Below are 26,325 nucleotides of genomic sequence, written 5' to 3' on the forward strand. Positions count from 1 at the left end.
TTTACTACGCCTTGGTTACCTTAGAGGACAAAAACGTCCTCTCCCTATAAACTGCCATAAAAACATTATACATTAATATTTTTTTCTACTTTTTTTTTTACAAACCTTTTATCCCACTTGACCTCTTCACATACATATCAAATATTCATTCATTTGTAATTGCTTTTAACCCTTTACATGCAAGTTTATGTGACGACGTGAGCCATTTTTATTTTAAAAAAACACAATAATTGAAAAATTTCTCATATAATAGATGCAAAGTGGATTTTTTTGAGTGGGATAATTAGACTCTAGGATATGTTAATGATTTGCAATAAAACTGCTTTTGATATATGTTTAGTATTTGTGCAGTCACAGATGCAAATAAATACTCCCTCTCATGACCTTAGAGGACAAAAACGTCCTCTCCCTATAAACTGCCATAAAAACATTATACATTAATATTTTTTTCTACTTTTTTTTATTAAAACCTTTTATCCCACTTGACCTCTTCACATACATATCAAATATTCATTCAGTTGTAATTGCTTTTAACCCTTTACATGCAAGCTTATGTGATGACGTGAGCCATTTTTATTTAAAAAAAACACAATAATTGAAAAATTTCTCATATAATAGATGCAAAGTGGATTTTTTTGAGTGGGATAATTAGACTCTAGGATATGTTAATGATTTGCAATAAAACTGCTTTTGATACATGTTTAGTATTTGTGCAGTCACAGATGCAAATAAATACTCCCTCTCATGACCTCCCTATAAACTGCCCTAAACACATTATACAGTAATATTTTTTTCTACTTTTTTTTTAAAACCTTTTATCCCACTTGACCTCTTTACATACATATCAAATATTAATTCATTGTTAGTTGCTTTTGACCTTTTAATTCCAGTTTCTTTGATGATGTCAACAAAGTAACAAAGTAAACCTGCAGCCACCTGAAAACCCACAAATTGCACATTACAGCTGCACACATATGCATACGCACAAAGACACACACACATACACACACAGTAATTTCACAACACACACACAGACACAACCCTAAGGTATCCATATGGATCCACACTTTCCATTAATTTCTCATATTTCTTATGTTTAGGCCTGCAACTCTAAAACATTACAAAAAAGTACAAAAATGGTTTTAGGGAGCATATTTGATCCTCAAAAAAAACTGGAGAAAATAAATGATTGAGCTAGATAGGGCTAAAAAAGCAATTTTGGTGTCTTAAGTGTTGGATTATTGCCTAATATCATCACATTTACATGTGTTTGTCATCATGGCTATGGTTTGAAAAAATAAAGTTTAAATTGGGCCATTTTTTCCATACACGTTTGAGTTTGTAAAGTTTGGCTGTGTGTACACAAACACACACACTATATTTTCTCAATACACACATATGCACCACACACTAGCATCCCTACCATCACACTCACACCATTTAGGTTGAATTTTTTTTTCTATTGCACTGTGGGGGGCAGGACCGACAACCTGGAAAATTGCTTGTAATTCAACCCTATGCCAAATATAAGGAAATGGCTCAAAATTTTGATGGTGTTGAAAATGATCAATTTTGATGCTTTGTGTCTAGGATGAAAGCATAAAATCATTGAAAAAAATATTTTATGCTGTAATGACAGCAGGATCAAATTGGTGAAAAAAGGCCATTTTGAATGGGAGTCAATAGGGGACAAAAACGTCCTTAGGGAGCTGAGAGGAACAAAAAAGTGTACAGCCTTTATAATAGATGGTACAAAGTTGCTGAGTAGAAATAAACAAACTATTAAAAAAAAATAAATCCCTGGCCAAAAATATTTCAGCTAACATAAGCACAGCCAAAGTTATACACAAAAAAGAGCGTAAAAAAAGTGCGAAAGGACAAAAACGTCCCCAAGAGCACCAAAGGGTTAACTGAGGTGGTCAACTCAGTTTAGGAAATCATGTAGCTGCAGGAAAATATTCAAATGATGTTTATTATGTTTGGCTTCTGTGTTTAGCCTTTTAGCTAGAATTAGCTGATTAGCTTGTACAACTGCTGCTGATGCAAACATAAATAGCTTTGCAGTAATTCTCTAATTTGAACATTTTAACCTGATGATGGCCGTATGGTTAAAAAGTCAGGTTTATCAAAGTCATTAAGATTCATCATGTAGGTGCTGTGAATGGATGTGCTACATGTCATGGCAATGCATCCAGTAGCCTAGCATTCATTAAGATATTTCAAAGAAACAAAATGGTGGACTGACGGACCCTCAGAGCAGTGCCCCTAGTGTCATGAAAAATGTTTGCTTTAGTTTCCCCTTTGCTTGGTGTGAGGTTTCTCATTTTTGTCTCCATGTTGATTTGTGACCACATTTGACTAGTCAGGCTTAAGGTATTCTGCTCAGGAGAAAATACTGCCAAAAACAATCACACCATCCAATGTGAGCCTAACTACAGCATATCATTAAATCCAAGTGTGAATGGATTAATTTGAAGAGTCAACTTCACACACAAATCAGATTGGACTGTGAATATACCCACAAGCCACATCTCACCATCGACACCCACTGCCATTAAAACCTGATTGCTGCATTAAAAAGGCCTTTACTGACAACAGAATCACAGAGGTGGAGAAAAAGACTGTCATGATGAGAGCCGTAATGGAGTTTCAATGGGAGCGTCTGAGGTTGAAGGGAGAGAATCACATTGAGAGTCAAAGAGCTGTGATTGCTGCTGCTGCTGCTGCTGCCCTGGAGGCTCTGGCACTGATAGGACTCTGACCTTAGCAGACACCACCGCGTCCAAACCAAAAACCTTTTGCACTGCACGGAATTACACTGAAATGTAATGTGTACAAAAGCCATATTGGTTTAGAGCAAATAGGCTGCATGTCATGGATCCATGTTGGATTGGTTCTATATGGTCTTTTTCTACAGTTCTGCTAATTTTGGAGTTAAAACAGCCTCTGGACCATATGAACCGTATCACTATTATTCAATATCACAGGAAATTCTTTATTTGCCAAAAGTGACATAAGGATTGATGCCACTCTCATACCTGGAGGGTAAATAGGACGCTACGACCAGCAAGCCAGTTGTATTAGCTAAGCATAAAGACAGAGGGGAACACGGTACTTCTTCAGAACTTTGATGGAGTAGGTACCAGGTACTTATTTAACATTATGGAAAACCAAAAAAACAAGTACAGTTGAGCCGCTGTCATGTAATGGAAAAGCCTCATGAGCTCACTAACACTCTATGTTGTTTGAGATATCCCCTTTTAATTAGAGAGCTTCAGAGGAGCTGGTAGGCTGATTTAGAAAGCTTTGGACTGAGCCATACTAGATGTTGTCCCAGCTGTTTCCAGTATTAATGCTAAGCTTATGAAATATTCTCCTGGTTAAAAATAGATAACATGACAGTGGTATATTTCTCATCTAAGTCTCAGCTGTGCAACCCAAAAATGAAATGTCCAACCATTGCTTTGAATGTTTTTAATTGAATTAGATTTTATTATCATAAACTTTAACATGCTGCGGCCCTTATTATGAATTCATATTTTAACCACAGTAGGACAAACAAAATGCTGATGACCAGTTGACAATAGATGATGAATGATTCACATTAATTGATTAAAGGTCACATTTAATTCACTTGGGGTTACGACAAGGTCTTGCTCTTGCTTCTTCTAACCATCTGTCCCGCTTTTGTGCACACACAACATGCCATTTAATTCCTGACATATCACAATTAATGTATTCATGAGACCAGATTGCCCTTACATGTAGCAGATGATGCATGTAATTATGTGGAAGTTTTTTAAAATTTTTGTACATTATTTGTTACGAACAGTTTTGAACCTGTTGAGCGTACTTTATACCTATACAAAAATATAGCAATAAATATACATGGTAAAATTCATATAAATAGATTTTTTTGTCCTCCATGGCAATGTGACCTTCTCATGTGTGCAATTGATTTTTTTTTGTTAAAAACATTATTGCGTGTGTTGAGTGTTCTGTTTTCATTTTCTGTAATCGACAACAAGAAATAACTGGCAATGTCATACATGTACAGAATACTTGATAAAAAAATATAAGTGTTTATTATTTCTATTTTGTTCTGTCGTCCTCCAGGGCAACGTGAGCTACTGGTGCTCCCAGCCCCAGCTGGTGTCCTGCACCTTCCTGAGCTCCAGCAGCAGCTTCCTGTCTGTGCCGTCCTCAGCGTGGGCCAAGGGGGGATTCTCTGTGCGCCTCCAGTTCAGGACGTGGAACACAGACGGGCTGCTGCTCTTTGTTACGCTGGAGCCCCAGCCCCAGAGGCTGACGCTGCACATCAGCAACAGCCGCCTGCGTCTCACCCTCCACAGAGAGGGCAGGCAGAAGTCAGAGGTCTCCGCTGGTGAGTCCACCGGCCACACAGAGAAAATGGATACATGGATTGAATAACTACAGAATGTTTTTAAGGACATTGCAGGATTTTCTTCACTCTCAATTCTGGGAACGGGAGAGGTTAGCAATGGTTTCCCACAGACTGTTTGACCTCTACTAGTGCTATAGAGGTGTTTTTCCCCTGTTTGGTGCTACACAGCCCTTCTAATGTTTTCACACTATCCCAAGTTTTTTTTTCTTAAATATGCAGCAATGCATCAGCAAAGACAGTGAAGAAGGATACCTCAGGCAAGAAAACAATGAAGTAAACAATGTTAGATATGGAATACCTTAAACGTCAGCGTTGTAAATGTTTTATTAGGGAGAAAATGCATTCAGCACGTTCCTTATAGAGCTCAAGGACTCACTCGCTGAATGTAAACACAACTTCTGTTTGTTGACAAGAAAACTCCACAGGGCCTCTTTAAGTGAACCACTGACTCCCAGTGAACCACTGTTTTCTGCATTCATTAATAAACCTTCTAAGGAAAGAAAGAGTGGGAGTCAAGCAAAGGCTTTACATACATATGGTCTGCAATGCAACTTTAATACAAATTCATAGACCTGCTTTAACCTTAAACTTGACCTTAGACATGAAAACAGATGGGCCGTTTTTTTTTTCATCTGACTTTGTGGGCAGCGTTATAGACACACACATCCACAGGAGCGTGCTGACCCCAAGATGCCCTTTGTTCACAATCTGGACTGCACCAACTCCACCTGGCTGCTTGTTTGTCTGCTTCACCTTTTTACAGAGACAAAGTAGGAAAGAAAAGACAGTGCTGACCTTACACACAATGTGGGGACAGGACACGTTAGCAAGTTCAAGTCATTTCATCTGATTTACTTTGACTTTTATCACCTCTGTCTTCCAAACAAACTAAAATATTTTCCTGGAATAATTCTGAGAAACATATCCTTCAATCCTCCATATTGGATTGCTTATCAAAGATAACACAGGCAAAGGTGATTGTTTGGAGGAAGGCAGAGCTTTCAGCAGACAGTGGGCTTCAGGGAAATAAAGATAGAACCACAGCTAAGGGACAGTATTCCCTTTTATATCATTTACCTCAGGCTGCATTAAATTACCCATCTGCACAAGTTGCCTCAGAGCTGCAACACACGAGGCTTATGACCTACAGGCGTCTTGTCTTTTGAAATAACACACAACCAGAGTAAGTAAAAGTTTGACGGCAAATGAATTTAGCAGAGTACAGAGGTAGACTGGAATAAGTTTGATATGGATTGACTTCAGTAATAAGGTATATTCATTGTATCTATTTATTTTCCTATTTCATTTTCCTCCTCCTTGGGTGGATTTTTGGAGGTCGCAGATGAAATGGTTATTGAGCTTAAAGCTCTGATAGCATCTTGGTTACACATTCATTGGAGGGCTCTTCCAACTGCTAAGCAACACAACAGCAGCATTTTGAAAGTACCGACAGATAATCCCTGGGATATAGTCTGTAAATGTGTATAAAATGCAGATTTGCCTTGTGTGAATATGCTGCATCTAATACAGACATTGTGTGTGTGTGTGTGTGTGTGTGTGTGTGTGTGTGTGTGTGTGTGTGTGTGTGTGTGTGTGTGTGTGTGCGTGCGTGCGTGCGTGCGTGCGTGCGTGCGTGCGTGCGTGCGTGCGTGCGTGCGTGCGTGCGTGCGTGCGTGCGTGCGTGCGTGCGTGCGTGCGTGCGTGCGTGCGTGCGTGCGTGCGTGCGTGCGTGCGTGCGTGCGTGCGTGCGTGCGTGCGTGTGTGTGTGTGTGCGTGTGTGTGTGTGTTGTAAATTCCTTAATTTAATTTGGATCAAAGTGTAATGCTAGCCCCGTGTGAAAAGAGTGCTGGCTGCCTGGAGCTGTTGGAAATCTCCTCTTTGATAGATAGTGCTAAACCACAGTGAGCAACAGTACCTTTTCAGACTGCCACATTACCATAATCATTGGTTACATGAAATTGCTGCACTAGAAGTCAAAATCCATGCATTTCTATAGATATTCCATTTTTTTCTTACATTTTAATTAAAGGTAAATCAAGTTCACAGATTATAGTAGAAAGAATAAAGAGTATATGCACCTTTTCTCTCCACTCTCCTCCAAAGGTAAAACAGTGTCACATGCCTCCCGGCAATGTCAAAACGTGGCGCAGCAGAGGTGCCTCAGTGCAATCATTAAAGCATGCTGCAGGGCTCCGCAAAGTTGTATTTTAAATCATGACACATTTTTTCTAAATATAACATCCGGTTCATCCCCACTCTCTCTCCAACTTTTATTAAAAACATCCCCTCGTTGTTTAAAAACTCTTTCTTTTCTGGTTTGACGAATGGAAAGCAGAATAGCTGGAGGAGAAATGCAATTGGGCCCCTGTTTGATAAAGTGTGTACTTGAGCTAAGTGCATGAGAGCATTAATGTGGAAAGAATATTGATCTCAATCTTCTTCTGTTCATCCCAGGGATGATTTGCTCCCACGCTACGGGCCTAATTTTCACACAAGCAAAACCCTTATTGTCTCAGTGTTGAAAGGGGAGATACATTTGCTGGTGTCTATAATGGCTAACCACATCAAAAATGAGCCATTTTAGATATCATTCACCCCAGTCTGCATGTGGCCACTTTGGGGGTTGTCAACTACTGCGTTCCAAATCACATACTCTTTCTTTTTACAATTCTACGTACTACAGCTGATCATAACAAGTATGTAGTGTGCATGCAATAGGCTACAATCGGGACACACTTTTACTTATTGATTTCATCATAACATCACACCTTGATCTTGCCTCTTGCTTATATATCCGTCTCATCGCTGGTTGTTTTCATACGAAGGCTCTGTCGTGACATCAATTCTGGTGTGCAGTGGATTATGGGTCAGAATTGCCCAAAACAAGCTGCTGATTTCCACACTAAATATCACGTCCAGTACATGTTGTGTATTTTTAAGCATGCATCTGACCACATTTATTGAGACATCCTAAATATTTTTCTACCTTACTAAATAGCAGGGAAGTATGGGTATTGGAGCCCAGTCTGCATGTGTATTTCCTGGAGGCAGCAGTGGGCTCATAAGTAAAGTGTCAGACAGAAGAAAAATGTGCAAATGTTTTCTTAACAGCAACAGTCACACACACACACAAGATCTGTGTCCTAGATAGCACTTTGACACCTCAAGCTTGGCCAGCAGCCGGACAGCAAGTTGATGATGAGATATACAGTATATATGAGCTGAAAGGAAGACGGTGTGTGTGTGTGTGTGTGTGTGTGTGTGTGTGTGTGTGTGTGTGTGTGTGTGTGTGTGTGTGTGTGTGTGTGTGTGTGTGTGTGTGTGTGTGTGTGTGTGTGTGACTGTGTGTGACTGTGTGTGACTGTGTGTGTGAGTGAGTGTGATTTTGTGTGTGTCCCTTGTGGCTACACTGCTTCTTATTCCATGAAACAGTCAATGGACTGGAGGACAAAGCGCCCGTGGCATTCACAGTCTTTGGGGATAAAAGCTTGTGCCGTAAGCGAAGGCATCATTGGAACGAGTTCATGTGATTGTTAGACTCCTCACTAAAATAAGTCCCAGTGTGTTCACTCTGCATGACCAGTGTCTGGTCCCAAGCCACAGCACAGAGCAGGCTGGATGCTAATGTAGTCTGGGAACAGGCCAATGTAGTGAGGAGAGAGAGGTGTGGCTGGCTCAGTAGCCCTGCGTTCCAAATCACATACTCTTTCTTTTTAATACACTACATACTAAAGTAGAGATGGGCCACAAGAGAGAAAAAAAATCAGATAAGGAAGTTTTGTTTCACTATGTTGAGAAATGTCAAGAATAAAGACGAATACTCCAAAATGCTATTGGAGTTAGTGGGCCATTTATGTATTTTCAGCATACTACAATTGACATGCATGTATTGGGACATCCTAAATCTTTTTTGGCATAATTAATAGTATGGAAGTATGGGAATTGGAACGCAGGGTAGCTTTCATTCACAGCTGCCATGTTGAGAGGGCACAGCTCACAGCTCTGTGACATGAGCTGTCAATTTAGTTGGCTCATTACGATTTTGGCTTTGTACATGTATTACATGTTTTAACTGAATGGATTCATACTGATATTCCGTTGGATTTCTCTTCACAGGTATCAGAATATTGGGTCAACTGTCTATTGTTTGAAACAAGGACAGAACAGGTTTTAATAGAAAGGGGAAATATGGCTCGAGGGGACAAAGTTGGCTGAAATATCACAACTTATAATGAGAATACTGTATGTTAGCAGTTATTTTTTTTCTTTTCTTTTTTAGCAACCTGGCAGGTAATTTACCTAATGAGAATCAGAGTGGTTATATATGGGGCGCTAATGGTTAAAGGTGATCTGGTGACATGCATAGTACCTGCATGGTAATGGTGTCATGTCTCTGACAGGTAAGGCAGGTTTATTAATAGCACAATTCAGACACAAGGCAATTCAAAGTATAAAAGTAAGTAAAAAGTGTATTATTTCCCACTCAGTATACCACCAGTATAACATTATACCATTCAGTAGTTGATGCTGAATTCTAACTTGGGATGCACCTGCTGTATTTTTTAGAATATATTAAGAAACACGAAAACACTGACGTCAGATTTTTCTCTCATAATTCACATCTAATTTGTCTCTAAACTATAGAATCTGCAGTAAGATTTTCTTTGACGTGGCAGAGCGCAGGAGAGAGAGTTTTTTTAGTTCTGAGGCTCGGAGCTTGAAGGCCTGTGACTGTCTCGTGCGTCAGTGGAGCGGAAACTGAAGAACCACGCTGAGAGGAGAAATCTGTGGATTTGAAGGCAGCATTGGCAGCTCATTCAAATTAAAATAGCATCAGATGTCTATCTCTAACGGCGGATTATGCATTCCTGGAGAACGCTTGTTGTCAAAATCCCTCTTTGTCAAAATCATTGAATATCTCCTCATGGTCCGCTCCCTGTCCGTACTGTGTGTGAGCGCTGAAAATAAATCTGTGGTAATACACAGCCTAGGCTCTGTAGACGGGCATTTTGCTATCTACGGTGGACCTCTTTGTTTACATAGCCTACCAGTTTACAGAGCCTAGGCTTTTCTTCAGGGCACACACAGTACGGACAGGTAGCAAATTGTGAGGAGATATTCACTGGTTTTGACCAAAAGTGATTTCCACAGCAAGCGTTCTCCAGAATTGCTGACTGCACCTTTAACTTATCCCAACCTTAAGTTAAATGCTAACGTTTCTAGGTTGTTCTGTGTATTTTTCATGCTGCCATGGTAACACAGTTAATGGTGGCTGTTGACTGAACCACTGACTGTGACTATATCACACATGAGAAAGTCTTCACAGCCTCTGGGTCTACAGAGAAATGGACCCAACAAATAAATATCTCTTTCTGTGCGACAGGCTATTAACAGATTGTTCTATTTGAGGCTTTTAATGTGAAATGTTCTTCTGCAGGTCAGCGGGTCAACGACGGCTTGTGGCATTCTGTGAGTCTGGAGGGAAAGAATCTACAAATCACTTTGACTGTGGACAGTGAACCGGCCACTACCATCGAACTGTGGGACCAGCTGGAAGCAAGAGGAAGCTTTTATTTTGGAGGTGTGTGGATTATTGCCATGTGTTTGCAATAGGAGAAATACACAGATGCAAACATACACATTTAAGTCACATGAACACCTATATGTACAAGTTGGACCTTTTTATTTAACTAGTGTAAAATAAGACATGTTATGGAAGCAAAATAGACAAAAATCTACAAAATTCACCAGTGCATGAAAAAGCAATGTTCCTCCCTGCAGTGTACCCTTAACATGCCTTGATTGTGTGTAGAGCTTGTATAGTAAAGTGAATGGTCTCATCATGTGTCATTCCCATCCAGGCTGTTCCACCACGGACTGCCAGTCCCTGACTCCAGGCTTCCAGGGGTGTATGAGGCTCCTCTTCATCAACAGCCAGCCAATCAACATCAACCATGTGCAGCAAGGGCTGATGGGAAATTACAAGGATCTTCAGTTTGACACCTGCAATATAAGAGACAGGTAAAGTGGGTTCTGATTTACCTTGTTATTTAATTAGTGGACAGTTCTTACAGAGAACGTTGACATCCACCAGTCAAAATGTGTCTGACGTGGAAATCTGTTAGACATTATCCAAGTTAGCAGGAGGGAGTTCTTCATCTTCACATTGTTAATTTGTCGATGGCAGTGTGTGTGTGATTGTGTGAGCCCGTGTGTGTGTGTGTGTGTGTGTGTGTGTGTGTGTGTGTGTGTGTGTGTGTGTGTGTGTGTGTGTGTGTGTGTGTGTGTGTGTGTGTGTGTGTGTGTGTGTGTGTGTGTGTGTGTGTGTGTGTGTGTGTGTGTGTGTGTGTGTAAGTCCCTGACATCTTGTCCTATAGAGACAAACATGCTGACAGGATCATCCAATTAAGTCTCAGCAGAATGTGAGCAACACCTTCCCAGGCTAGAGGACTATGCTAACAAGCTGCTCCCTATACTGGCCTATGTGTTGCATCCCTCCCTCTCCCTATCCCTCATTACTGCACACAGCTGTGGGCTCTGTGAACGGGGATTGACAGTATGGACCTACCAGCTCAATGGATGTCTGCATGTGGCTGGGAACGTTTATATGGAAAGAGACAAACATGTGTAAACTGTATATGTTTTTCTCTTCTCCCTCCTACGTTGTATTCACCCTGAGGAGATGTGTCAGGTTTCAAACTACCTGCTTTCTAGTCCAGATTGTTGGCTGTCAGAGGACGTGCAAACACAACAGCGCTGTCAGTCTGTGATGTCAGCGGACAGAGAGGGGGGGGGGGCACTGTAGGAAATGACACAACGATAGAATGAGATGTTCTCTTATTCAACACCTGAGTTGCATACTAATCTTCCACACTTAAGGCCAGATCCATAAATAATGGCTCGTGCCAGCGCTATGGTTTGCCTGGCATTAGCACCTGCAATCTGCCCTGTTTTAGCACTTTATCCACAAAATCATTTAGCGGTCTAAACGATGTTAAATGGCACCACTATAACTGCCTGTGGCAACAAGGCGTATTTGCTTAGGAATGGGGCAATGTTGTGTACCCAGGACACTTTCTGCTTGGCAGTGCAGTTTTTAGGGCAGTTCACCCTTGGTGCATAGCAACAAGGGCCGCGTTTCCCAGAATCGATCGTTCTTTGGGGCCAAAGAAGGGTCGAAAGAAGGGTTCGCCAAAGAACGAGCGTTAAGATACGGGTGTTTCCCAGATGGCTTCTTTGGTGCCTTCTTTGGAGAACGCGTAAGTTGAAGCGAAAGAGGCTCTTTGGTGGGAGCTGTCCACCGCGGTCGTGCTGAAACTGAATAAATCGATGCCAGGCGAATCGATCACCCACCTCTTTATCAGCGCATAAGTCACACACAGCGCCCCGTGGTCACCCCCACACAGGTGGAATTAGGCTACGCATGTATCGTGTGTGTGTGGGGGTGTGTGGGTGCGGGGGGGGGGGGGGGGGGGGTGTGGCAACAAGTGTATCCAAGTAGTAATCAAGCCCATTAGCGCATATATACCCCGTGGATAGGCACACACATGTGAGAGTGGAAGAAAGCGGCAGAAAAAGAAACAAGTGGGCACCGTCGTTTACCGCGGAGGAGATGGGCGTTAGTGGACGAGGTCTGGCAGCACCGGGCAGTTTTATTCGGGGGAACAAGGGGCAAAAAGAACATCACGGTGAAGAACCGTGTTAGGCAGGCCATAGCCGAAAATATGTCCCCCTCCATCCCATGTGGCCTGCGTGACTGGCGTGCTGTGAGGAAGAAGTGGCAGGAGTTCCAGAACCAAACAAAAAGGAAGAGTGCGAAGGTTTCACTAATCAATCTCCCTTCGTTGCAGGTGATGCAGACGCCCAGTAAAGACAGCGCAGAGTAACCCCTCCCCCATATGGTTTCAATAAACTACTTTGGTTTCCTTTTCAACCATGTATTGTGTGGATCATTTTGCATTGAAATGAGAGTGTCAAACCTATAGCAACAAAAAGTCCCAGGCAATTTGTAATTTATCTAAGCGTAGGTTAATGACGTGTGCGTATAGTGTGCCCTTTCAACAGCATTCCAGTGCCAGACTTTCAGGTAAAGCACTCGGACACTGCAGCAATAATCATAGTGTGCAGGACGTTACATGTAGCCTACATCTGCTGGTTCTGTTTATTTATTTCAGCCTTCAGGCCAGAGAGTATATGGGTGATGTGGTGGTTGTGGGTTTATGGTTTAGTGATCAGTGCTTGGTGACTGGTGGTAAAGGGGTAGGGGCTGGGGGTTGTTGGACCTCAGAAGAGGTTGATATGTTCTTAAAAACGCAGCGCAGTCAGAAGCTGCATCTCCGGGGGGCTGAAGGAAAAATTGCATGTGTGTGGAGACACCAGAGTGATCAGCCGTTGGATCTCCGCACGGCAGGGGCAGTCGGTACTTTGCCTGGACGGCCCGGTCTGATAGCACGTCCAGTGGGGAGAAGTGCCGACGCACGTATGCATTTATGTAAACCGTCTGGCTTCGCGCACGGCGAGGCTGTTGTAATGCAGCCATGGTTTCTCACACGCGCGGACTTTGGCAACGCCTTTATAGCAGGTGGAGCCGCTCTGGATGAGGTTCAGCTGAGTTCAATTAAATCTGTTTCCTTGATATCTGTCAAATGCCACAGGGTTGTGGATGTTTTTTTATGTGTAGTACTATAAACTCACATGTGTGTGGAAAACGTAAACGTGTAATTCATTAAAACATTTTTTTCTCTACTATTAGTTTATGTTTATTGCGCCAGGTCCGCATTGAACATTGTTTTATTATTTCGAAAAGTGGAGGAAATAAATTTCCCTGACGCAGCATGATCACTGACGATTTGGTCGCTAAGAAAGGTTGAAAGAGTGGGTCAGCTCCGTCTTTCAGTTCCATCTTAGTGAAAGTACTACTTTCGCTAAGAACGAATCTGGGAAACGCATTCTTCTTTCACAGCGTTCTTAAGAGCGCTCCAAAGTAGTACTTTGCCCAAAGAGGCTCTTAACGATTCTGGGAAACGCGGCCAAGGTTGGTAAGGACAGTGAGCCAGAACCACAACAGTGAATGTGTCATGGAACCAAACCCATGAGCAAATAGAGATGAGAAGTTGTCTAAAGCTGCTGTAGTGATTGATAGCTCTGTGTGGGTTTGTCACTGAAAATGACAGTGTTTGAATTAAATGTCATATCACTCATGGGTAATATAAACAGTATTGATTATGGAGAAGAACAGCACTTTAGTTTACTGTTCGAGCACAAAATATTGCTATGACATCTCACCAAATAAACGTATGCAGAGCTGCAATACAATGTGTGACTTGGTACAATGACCCACACTTTTTTTCCCGTTCTTTCTTTGAAGTCTTTGAAACATTGCAATTTGCAAGACTTGACGTGAGGCTGCTGTACATTGCATTGATGTTAACTTTAATTTCTCTTACTGGGACCCATTCAATGACCCCTAGCGTATAAGTAAATGTGTTTTTAGCAGAATTAATCGCCTTTTCTTAGTGTGAAATTAAAACCTTGTGACTGGATTTGTGGTCAGTCAGTGTGCACTTAACTGTGCCGGCTTCTGTAATTCCATGACTTGGAAGGGCACACATGAACAAGAACAGAAAATAGCTTGATTGTAATTAAAGCAGTGACTGCAACCTTATCCGTGTTGCGGCTGCAGCCCTGCTCCGCTGCAGTTAATAGGTGGGAGAGGAAAGTGTATGAAATTATAGATGCACGCTTGAAAGGCCGGCAATTATGTGAAACTGAAGCAGGCTTTAGGAAGGGACTATTAATCAGGAGAGAGAGAGGGTTTGAAAGTTCTGTGAAGCACTCATTGTGTCAAAATCCCATTAACGGCCATTCTTAGTCTTGAAGGTGACAGTAATGCTTTTATTTTTAGACAAACACCTTTGATGTGTCAGCCATTTTTTATATACAGACAAGGGCACAGTGTCAGACAGCATCATTCAACAGCTGTTTGGATTTTTTTTTTTTTTTACCGGAACGTGAACAAGAAGTTAATTAGTATATTGGGTTTGTTCCATAAAATAGCTGCTATGGTATCTATCTATGAAATGTTAGAAAACATTGGAATGTATTTATTTGTTTATTAGTTGTTGATGATTATTAATAGTTAATGTATAAAGCCAGCACATAACGTATTCAATGAATGTTATAACATAAAGACATTCAATTTACATAAATGACGCAATACATTTATATACTGTGCATCACCAAATAAACTGATGATGAAGTCATTTATGAGTTCGAAAGTTACCCACACTTTTCACTGTTTTCTCTTCCTTTCTTGGAAGTCTTTAGACACATTAATTTAATGTTTATTTATTCTTTATCTTATTCATGACTAATCAATATACATGTTGGAAAATTACCGAAATAAACTAAATTCAAAATAAACTTAATAAAAAAAATATAATGATTATAAAAATTCACATTGTGAGACAGCATCATTTCATATCTGTTTGTATATTTTTTTTTTCAGAACTTGAACTTGCAGTAAATGAGTCTATTGGGTTTGTTCCAGGGCTGATGTTCATAATTGCATAAACACCAGACTAAAGGGAGCAGTGAACTGGGGTCTCACCTACCTGATAAATAAAAGATCAGTTTTCACAGAAATGAACAAAAGCAGTGTCTCCTCTGGTTTCCTAATATGAAAAGCCTCAGAGGTTTTGAATGAGCTCGTGTTTCACTGCCAAGAAATGTGTTTTTTTCTGATTGCAGAGGCAATAAATTTGGAGCCAAGATAGAGCCAAAACAAATTATTCGATGTTTCATCACACATAATTAGCAACTATTAGCAAATTATTTTGATAATCAATTATCTGGCTCCAGCTTTTTAAATGTGTTAATTTGCCTCTGAATTAAAAACAATTGTTTTAATTCAACAGCTGTCTAGGCTGAACAAACATTATATGGGCTTTTTTTTAAATAAAAATACAGCCTATGTTAAACAAATATCTTTGTTATCTCCTGTCCAGATGCCTTCCTAACCTGTGTGAACACGGAGGCCGCTGCTCTCAGACATGGGGCTCCTTCTCTTGTGACTGTTCAGGAACGGGATACTCCGGAGCCACTTGTCACAACTGTGAGCAGTTCATCTTTACTTTACTTTTCTGTCAAACTGGTCTCAGACCTGCTATTACACCCTCTGCACCAACACGGAGAGATTCTAGGTCTACTGAGCTGTGTCATTTGATTCAGACACACACACACACACACAAACACACACACACACACACAAACACACACACACACACACACACACACACACACACACACACACACATATATGTATATACACAGTGTATATCTATCTATATCCATATACAGTATATAGATAGATATATAGCCCAGACTTGCCGAATTTAGATTCATGAGGGATTTTTTCATGATGGTGTCATCTCTTTCTGACACCTGCCATGTGTGACGGCTGTTGGGAACTCTGTGTGAAATTCCCCTGCTGCAGAATACTGATTTCTTGTTTGTATGCAGCAGACAGACACAGTTGCCTTTGCAAGTCAGCGGGGAACATGACAGATTTAGACCCACTGATTAGAATTAGATTTTGTTATGAACACAGTCGTGATCAACTTTCTCCAAAACCCATAAAGTCAACTGTACATCTGCAGCTCAAACTTGGCTATATGAAACTTGCAATAACTCATAGACGCTGTACTAATATGATAATATGTTTGTAACATGTTGAGTATTGTGTCTTATGTAGCCGTTCAATACAAGATAAAAACACAAGTGGAATGGATTAACAATATTGTTTCCCCTATAAGCTGCAAAGTATTAGCCTATAGCTCCCCAGCTTACTACCTACAGCAGTAACCTAAGCAGTCATCACTTCAGAAGCTAAGTAGGATTACATTCTTAATGACTTTGTGTGGTTACATAAACTAAAGAATGCAATAGCATACCACTGTGTCAGTCCTCATCCTAAAAGCCTTGGTGTTAGGCTTTTCTTAATGCACTATAATGGAAATGTATTATTTGAAATGACAAACAAACTATTTAGTCTAAGTATGGATCATCAAAACAGAGTTATCAAGAGAATGCAACAGTTTTCATCAAGTGAATATTCAAGAGCCTTTGTGTAGGGTTCTTATTTTAGAGGCTCAGGTGGAAACATCAAAAACTAAACCAAATCTGTAAACTGCATAATGTGCTGTGCAAGAACAGAAAGTTATATTAACTGACGGAATCAGTTTGGTGACTGATTTTGGTGATTCAGTTACTGTTAATGTGAAAGCATTACATGTTCTCTAAGAAAATAAATCAAATGGAATTCAGTTCACTGTCCCTGTTCAACTCCTCCCTACAGTGGTAACAATGAACACACCTCACTATTAGCTCTCGCTCCAGTTGAAACTGTGTATCTCAGACAGGTTCAGGATTTGTAAAACATATTGGAAAACACACTGTGTCTCCAAAAGCTGACACTTCCATTTTGTCTGAAACATGAGAACAATAACTGATAAACAGTTCATAAATAAAGATAGATTTTTGGTTGTGTGTGTGTGCAGAGGACTGAGCCAGTAGAAAGCTGTTGAAGTGTGTGGGTGTTTGTTATTGGATAAAAACACAACTGACTCTTGTGTGCTCTCTGCTTCACCCAGCCATCTACGAGTCATCATGTGAGGCCTACAAGCTGATTGGCAGCTCCTCCGGCTTCTACTCCATCGATCCAGACGGGAGTGGTCCCCTGGGGCCCGCACAGGTGTACTGCAACATGACAGGTGAGGTGTGTGTGTAAGAGTGTGTGTGTGTATGTGTGTGTGTGGGTCTGGGTGTAGTTGTGGGCGCGTGTTAGTGTTTGTGTGCATGCGTGTGTGTGTGTGTGTGTGTGTGTGTGTGTGTGTGTGTGTGGGTGGGGGTGTGGGTGTGGGTGTGTGCGCGTGCGTGCGTGCGTGCGTGCGCGTGTAGGGTCAACTCACATTGAGAACACTCTGCATTGATCCGAACCACAATGGCTATCTGACAGTTGACCGTCAGGTAATAAATCATTATGTGTGTGTGTGTGTGTGTGTGTGTGTGTATTTAGTAATACATCATGATATGTGTTTGTGTTTGTGTGTGTGTGTGTGTGTGTGTGTGTGTGTGTGTGTGTGTATCCAGTAATAAATCAGTATGTGTGTGTGTGTGTTTGGGGGGGGGGGGTTAGTGTGTGTGTATCCAGTAATACATCATTATTGCCACTCAGGACAGTTCCTCAGAGTCAAGAACATTGCTGTTGGAAGTCAATATCTTTCGTAAAATGCCTACACAGTTACAATGCCACTATTGAGTATCTCAGGGTGATTTCCTCCAGTTAGTTTAGACTGGTGTAAGAGCTGTCAATCAAACCCTGGAGTGGACCAAACTACAGAGCAGAGATCACTTGAAAAGCTTTGGACTTGCCATCCACATTTAAGCGTATACTCTGACACTGTTCGTTTGTGGTGTTTAAAACAAAAGGGACAAACCATAGCATTACTCCACCCTGTATGTGATGTTAGAATAATTTTGAAAGCTATAACCTACTATTAAATCCATCTGTTGATTGTGAGCTGTTCAGCTCTTGAGTGTAGGGGGTTTTCCCAAATCAATCAGTCGGTCAATAGCACAAGGTATGATTGCAGTGTTTTTGTGCTTTGTGCAAGTATTTCTGTACAATGCTTTTTCATCTCTGTCTCTGTCAATATAAATTACATGTAGGTGAGCTGTGGCCTCATAATACTAAAATGGTTATGATAAGTTATTACATTAAAGTGCTGCATCACCTGCTGTCGGTTGACATAATTTTATTTCCCCATACTGGCCCTGAAGATGTCCTTATGATGCATGATGACTATCACCAACAATATCCAACCAATAAGTGAAATCAATGTTTGATAATAATAATAGTAATTCATCTTATTTATGGGCATCTTTCATAACACTCAAGGACACCTTAAAGTTAAGAGAAGCAAAAATACAGTTAAAACAGGCAAATATGGTTAGAACTATCAAATTGATAATTAAAGGGAAAAATATATTAGTTAGTGGAAAATCTCCACACCGTGGACAATAAAGAATTAACTAACTAACTAACTAACTAACTTTGTGGAGTTAAGTTATTTTGTAAAGATGTGGTGTGAACACGGCAAGACTATATTTTGGTCTGAGTCCAAGTGAACTACATTGCATAAGCTAAAGCACAGTGACACAGTCATTTAATCTATGATGGGGTCCTAAACTCTTATGTTTCTCATAAAAATATCCTTCCAGCTTAATCATGACAAGTCATTACTGTTAACATCCTGCAATATCCCGTCTTAAAAACTGGAATTAAAATTCTTCTGCTTTTCAGTTTTCCCCTTAAATCATTAGAAGCCATGGTTTATGAGATGAAAAAGTGACATGTCAAGATTAAAGCTTCACCAGATTACAAGTCTCTAGAGGCGGCCATTTCCATTAGAGCGTTGGGTCATTAAAGTCAAAAGGGTTCCTTCCCTTGGGAGCGCTAATCTGCTCAGTACATTTCATGGCCTTCTGCCATTAAATGATTAGGTATTAGGTTTTTAAACTGTGGAGGTCTGCTGTGGAAAGTGTGCAACATGTAAATAAGTTTCTACATCTACTGGAGACCATGAATATCCACATCAAATTTACCAGAAATTGTCCCATCGATTTTTGTAATGGCATGTATTTATAAATTGCTCAGGGAAAAGCTGTTAACGAAGGTTAAGGGGTATTGAAAAACAAGCGCTGGGCATCACAAATAGCCATACCATATTTAATTGAAACAGTAAATCTCATTATTGACAGCACAGTTGGCTTTGTGTAACATCTGTCATATGTTTTATAGCCTAGGAACAGTGATATTTTGAATTTGGAGAATCGGACCTTTCATTTTATATTATCGCCCCTTGAGACCCAGTGTCAGTTTGATCTTTTGATGGCGAGAGCAATATGTGTCTCCGTCTCCCGTCTGAACTGTCTCCTGGGATTTGACATGTGACAGACAGGGAGAGGGACACAACCTGATCCACAGTCTGCGCCACACACAGGACAAGACACATTCACTTCTGACACAGTGGAGACAGGATTCATCACCGCACTGTCACAACTTGATACCACCATTTTGTCCTTCTGCAAGGTTAATGTCAGGCTGCTTCCTATTGTCTGGTTCTGGCATTTTGTGTGTGTCCTCCCACACACATACACACACACACACACACACACACACACACACACACACACACACACACACACACACACACACACACACATACATACACATACATACACATACATGCACACAAACACACACACAGACACAGACACACACACACACACACACACACACACACACACACACACACACACACACAAATCTCAATCGTTCACCGGTAGAAGTGCCTCATCTTGACCTCAATTAAGGATTCTATTAGATATGTAAATAACTCTAAGCCCGCCAACCTGACGTGAATAATCTCAAAGTGGAAAAGGGATTTTCTCTGGTGCAGAGTAAACATGAAATCCACATTATGTAAACGGAGGATTGGAAATGGGATGGATTTCTCTTCTGATTTTTACTGGACAAACCCTTGACTCCCTTTGACTCCCTGTATCATTGGTGTATATATTAATGTGTATGTGGAGTGGAGGTATATATGCGCACATGTTGTACATGTATGTATATATATATATAGTTATAAATGTGAATACACACAATTTGCATCCTGCACATGGGATAAAAAAGGGATTAAAAAAGAAAAAAATCAATTGTATTCACAGCCTTCAGCAGTAAGAGTCCTTCCTCAGTGATAAGATCAGATCTGTAATGGTATATCTTCTGGATGTTAACGGCGTTTTAGATTGACAGGTTGGGCGGATGGAAAAGGTCATCCATGTGTTGTGTGGGAACAAGTGGACTCATTATGTTTTCAGTTATTCAACACTGCAAAGTGATTTGAAATGTCACGAGCATCACTGATGCTTCAGCCCAACAACACGGAACACATCGCTAACCCGCTAATGAACGTAGCCCACTGAGATGTACATTCAAATGCCACACACACAGAGGCTTATTTGTGCACATTGGAAAGCAGCTTCAGACTCGCCTGTTTTGTTTATATCCCCATTCTCGTTAAGTATGCTGCTGTATTTTGCCATGTGCTAATACTAATGCATTTCTGCATTGAGTCATTAATGAAATTGTATTTATTTGCACAACAGCCCTGTCTCGTCCAAATAAATGCAGTCAACAGCTAGGTATTGACTATATTAAAACATATTATATTCTGTCAACCCTGGGTGTGAGGTTAAATGATTAAGTGTAATAAAGTCTTTTGAAAATCATAAATCACACTTTTTCTCATTTCTGTCAATTATAATTACTACATTTACTTAGAAAACATATTATATTTTTGTATTAAGAGGAAATACTGAAATGTTAATGTGCCAATGTTGACGGGCTATTCTCTATAGAAGGTCTAGGAAGTTTGGAACAACAGATTAACATGTTGTTCAGAATGAGGACATTAGGTTCATGTCCACAGTACATTACAACAAACTTTTCTGTATTTAGAGTGAAAGCTGAGAACAGCTCTGAGACAGAGCCTACATTCTCCCCTTTACATAGATGTGTGTGTATGCACAGAGAAAGGTGTGGATGAGATCATGTTAACAGTCTATGGTGCTCACTGTGGCTTCATGCTAACACATGAACTTCTCTTCATTCAGATGAAAAGGTGTGGACGGTGTTGACTCACAACAGCATAGCTCCAGTGACAGTCCGGGGAACGTCTGTTCACAAACCTCACGTCATGACGTTCAACTACAGCGCCTCGCCACAACAGCTGCACGCCATCGTGTCGGGCTCAGAGCAGTGCCAACAGGAAGTGGTTTACAACTGCAAGAAATCCCATCTCTTCAATACTAAAGGTGGGTGTTCATTTTCAATAAATGTTTCAGTGAGCTGAGGTGTTTATGAACTGAGATCAATCATTGTTTTATGCCAACAAAAGCATTGAAACATATACAGTGACAGGCATATTGCTAGCTACAGTGGTGTTTTGTTACCATTTGTTTACATACCTATTTACAGAGCCTAGGCTGTACAACATTTGAAGTGCAAAATAATAAATAAATATGATTATTGTCTGCAGATTGTGAGGAGATATTCAACGATTTTGAAAAAAAAATGAATTTGAAAACAAGCGTTCTCAAGAATTGCTGACTCCACCTTTAAGACGAGGCGATCGCAAAGCAACAGTAGGAACACTAGTGCCTGTAGAGCCGGTCATCCACTGATAATGTCCACATGTTGAACCACTAGACTGTATATAAAAGGTTGACCCACAAATCACTCCCCATGGTCAGCCTTCACCTTGGGTGGTAGCTCCCTGCCATCAATGTGTTTCTGTGTGTCTGTCTGAATGGATGAACTAGAGGCTAATCATGAAATGCTTTGGAGAAAAGCTCTATATAAATGTTACAATGCTCTCTTCCAGGAATTTGTTCTGTAGTTGATTGTCCAATGCAGCGCCTTGCCAGAGGACGTCACATTGTGTTTGGTGCTTAAGTTGGCTCCCCTACTTCCACTGTCCTCAAAATGAATGAGGCGGGCTGCGTCTTTCCCACAGGGCTAAAAGTTCATCTGAACATTGGCGTGGATGTTGTTGTTGTGTGTTGATTGTCCTGTACTTGTGTAGCATCGGGGGGGGGGGGGGGGGGGGGCATTTCTTGATACATTGTGAATTGAAAGTCAGGCTGTCCGTGCTTTGTCATGTCGGGAGCTTGCTGCTGCCCTCTCCAACACCCTTGCCTTCTGCTTGGCTCCCCTTATTATATTTTCACAATAGCTGGAAAGGCAAAGCAAGGCAAGGCTCCAATCTCTCTGTGTGCATTCATCTTGAACCGCTCTGGCACCTATGGCATCCCCGACATTCAAACGTTTGCTCTTAAAAACATGAAACATTCATGAAGGCCCAGATTCTGTGCCGTTCCCCTGGGCGCCACGCGTGTTGCAAACAAACAAGTTCATTATCACACCAGACATCAAAAGGACACACAACACACAGGCCTATTTAACAGTTGCATAAACACTTTCAGAAATAGCCTGAATTTTCTGATGGTTTTTGCCTCTGTTGTTTGAGCAAAAAGACATCTCCCGTGGAAGGTGAAATGTGTCATTGTGCTTCACTTTGCTGAGCTTCTACACTGAACACACTGTTGACAACAAACACACATTAAGGAATATTCATATTCATTGTTGGACAAAACTGCACTTATGCTAATGTAGGGGCATTCTTATTACATTAGAATGCTGTTCTAATGTGATGTAGAACAGCAACAAGCACAAGGTCATATCATGTGTTGGCAAGTTGAGAAGAGAGTTTTTATTTGTTACCCTGCTAGAAAGTGAACCATACGTTTGGCCTATCCAGCCAGTAGCTGTTGAGATCTGTTTTTCCTTTTCCAATTAAAGAAAACCCTTGTACTGTGACACTCTTGTTGACTGCTTGAGATTGATGCAATTCAAATTGTTGCTGACACCTTGCTCTTGTTATTACGGTAAATGGCTTTTAGTCAGAAAGCGCCTGCCAAATGAATGTCATGTTATCTAATATCACCTCCACCAGAGTCTTACTGCCAACTGAAAGTTTTTATTAACATTTTCAATGTTAGACTAGTCTGAGAATATCCTGCAGGAGCACTCCGTTTGCTAGCAGCTCTCCTGTATTGTGTCTGTGATGAATATTGCAGACCCTGGTGGTTTGCCGGTGGGGGTTTGTGCAGCGTTACTGTCAGAACTCTGACTTCCACACGTTTGCAGTGAAGCGGATAGTTAAGATGTGTTCGGGAACAGCTCTCGTCAATACAATAGACAATGTGAGAGAGAGAGAGTGAGGCTCACCTCTCCTTCGGGAAGTATTGATTGCTGCTTTTTCTTATTTGTGCACCTGTTGTTCAGTGTCTGAGTTTAGGGTTGAAACAAGCAGCTAGAACACTATGGGAGAAGACATGTGGTGAGGACAAGGACAGAGATGGAGGGTAAAGACAATGGAGCATGTGCTATTTTCAACCTTTTGTCATGCAAATTCATTCATTCTCTCAAGCTTTATTTAATCTCGATAAATCGTTGAGAGCACAGCATGTTACAATTACATAATACACAAGTGAAACAAACAAGTCAGTCAATACAAACAATTAATTCATTTCAATGAAACATAAATAAATATATAAAGAATAAAATCAACCAACAATAGGATAAGAACAAGAGTGAGATACAAACCTAATTTAAAAACAGGTGCATATCGTGGTGCTCTGTTCTGTAACCAAGGTTCTAAATCGACCCATGGACACAAGAGTATTTCATTTGAGATTATCTTGCAGGGTATTCCATGAGTCGGGGGCACGGACGCCAAAGGTAGATCTACCCACTACAGTTGAAGCTCTAGGCACTTTGAATGTGAGCCAGTCGATGGTTTGTGTATGATAGGGTCTAGAGTTCCATTCTAATACAGGTGAAACTCGAAAAATTAGAATATCGTGCAAAAGTTCATTTATTTCAGTAATTCAACCTAAATGGTGAAACTAATATATTATATAGACTCATTACATTCAAAGTGAGATATTTCAAGCCTTTATTTGTTATAATTGTGATTATTATGGTTTACAGCTTATGAAAACCCCAATTCAAAATCTCAGAAAATTAGAATATTACATCAAATCAATAAAAAAAATATTTTAAATACAGAAATGTCCGCCCTCTAGAAAGTATAATAATGCATATGTACTAAGTACTTGGTTTGGGCCCCTTTTGCACGAATTATTGCCTAAATGCAGGGTGGCATGGATGCTATCAGCACTGCTGAGGTGTTATGGAAGCCCAGGTTGCTTTGATAGAGGCCTTCAGCTCGTCTGTATTGTTGGGTCTGGTGTGTCTCATCTGCCTCTTGACAATACTCCATAGTTTCTCTATTGGATTCAGGTCAGGAGAGTTGTCTGGCCAATCAACACAGTAATACCATGGTCAGTCAACCAGTTACTTGTGGTTTTGGCACTGTGGACAGGTGTCAAGTCTTGCTGGAAAAAGTAATTCAGCATCTCCATAAAGCTTGTCAACAGACAGGAGCATGAAGTGCTCTAAAATCTCCTGGTAGACAGCTGTGGTGACTTTGGACTTGATAACACAGTGGACCAACACCATCAGATGACATGGTGCCTCAAATCATCACTGACTGTTGAAACTTGACAGTGGTCTTCAAGCCCCTTGGATGTTGTGCCTCTCCACTCTTTCTTTAGACTGTGGAACCTTGATTTCCAAATGAAACGCAACATTTAATTTGGATCAGTGATGATTTGAGGTATCATGTCATCTGCTGCTGTTAGTCCACTGTGTTATCAAGTCCAAAGTCACCACAGCCATCAACCAGAAGATTTTTGAGCACTTCATGCTTCTGTCTGTTGACAAGCTTTATGGTGATGACAATTTCCATTTCCAGCTAGACTTGGCACCTGCCCACAGTACCATAAACCACTGGTAACTGGTTGACTGACCATGGTATTACTGTGCATGAATGGCCAGACAACTCTCCTGACTTGAACTCCAAAGAGAAACTATGGACTATTGTCAAGAGGAAGATGATACACACCAGACCCAACAATACAGACGAGCTGAAGGCCACTATCAAAGCAACATGGGCTTCCATAACACCTCAGCAGTGCCACAGACTGATAGCATCCATGCCATGCCGCATTGAGGCAAGAATTCGTGCAAAAGGGGCCCAAACAAAGTACTTAGTACGTATGCATGATTATACTTTCTAGAGGGCTGACATTTCTGTATTTAAAAACCTTTTTTTATTGATTTTATGTAATATTCTAATTTTCTGAGATTTTGAATTTGGGGTTTTTATAAACTGTAAGCCATAATAATCACAATTATAACAAATAAAGGCTTCACATATCTCACTTTGCATGTAATGAGTCTGTATAAGATATTATTTTCACCTTTAAAGTTGAATTACTGAAATAAATGAACTTTTGCACGATATTCTAATTTTTCGAGTTTCACCTGTATAATAAGGTGAGGTCATTAGGACAGTCTCTCTTTCTATAGAAACAGGAGGGCTGGCCGGCCACTGTTGATCCAAACTGGAACTACAATCCTGTTTTTGTTTCACTGTTTGCTTTTGTCTTTTCCACTTCGGCCTGTGGCATCAGTGTGTTAGCAGATCCCCAGGGAGTCTTATCTACACAAGAGCAGAACTAGACGTGGAGCAAAACACAGTGAATTGATGGAGAGTGGACAGACACGTCTCAGAGCCATTCTGTGACTCAAGCTAATAGGCCACGTGTATATCCATACATAAAAGCCTCGGCTAATGTGGCCGTAATAAATGTATGCTAGGCGGGTGAGGGAGGTCCTAGGCAGGAGACACTTGATTATGCATTGTGACATGTAGCTTAATAGTCTCCTCCCGGCTGGCTGGCTGGCATCGTCAATGCAGGGTCACGCTGTGTGACAAATGATTGAAGCTGGACCACTTAACCCCAGAGAGGAGCTGGGGGATCGTGCCTTCGTGGGGTTTTCTGCTGCAGCTTCACTGACACTCACTGACAGAGTGTTATGAAAAGACTGCAGTGGATCAATCAGAAGGAACACACGTGTGTGTTATGCAATGAAGAAAAATCCAATGATACATTTTGCTGTTGAGAGGAACCTTGTTGTTACTTTTGGGGAAAGTAAAGCAAATTCTCTATTTGTTTAGCTTGATTCCAAACGTATCCCTTATAATATTAAATAGAAAAGTAGATCATTGTTTTTATATTTAAATATTTGGAAATTAAACGTTAAATTAAATATTTTCATTGTTGTCCGTGAGTTGATATAAATGTAAAATAGTTTTGTTAA

The 26,325-nt window shown here is 40.8% G+C and overlaps 1 protein-coding gene across 1 annotated transcript in view; it reads left to right on the forward strand.

Annotated features, from left to right (window-relative positions):
- The window catches only part of LOC307259013 (contactin-associated protein-like 5), a gene marked incomplete at both ends in the record, with an annotated part of 88,752 nt that overhangs the window by 39,394 nt on the left and 23,033 nt on the right, over nt 1-26,325 (forward strand). The window contains 6 exons of the mRNA XM_080038727.1: nt 4,117-4,384; nt 9,844-9,987; nt 10,268-10,427; nt 15,413-15,519; nt 17,057-17,176; nt 21,147-21,347. Of these exons, the coding sequence (XP_079894853.1) occupies nt 4,117-4,384; nt 9,844-9,987; nt 10,268-10,427; nt 15,413-15,519; nt 17,057-17,176; nt 21,147-21,347 (1,000 nt within the window). The remainder of the gene's footprint in view (nt 1-4,116; nt 4,385-9,843; nt 9,988-10,267; nt 10,428-15,412; nt 15,520-17,056; nt 17,177-21,146; nt 21,348-26,325) is intronic.

Source organism: Ammodytes marinus (genome assembly GCF_949987685.1).
Source record: "Ammodytes marinus genome assembly, chromosome: 12".
In the NCBI taxonomy this organism is placed as follows: Eukaryota; Metazoa; Chordata; class Actinopteri; order Uranoscopiformes; family Ammodytidae; genus Ammodytes; species Ammodytes marinus.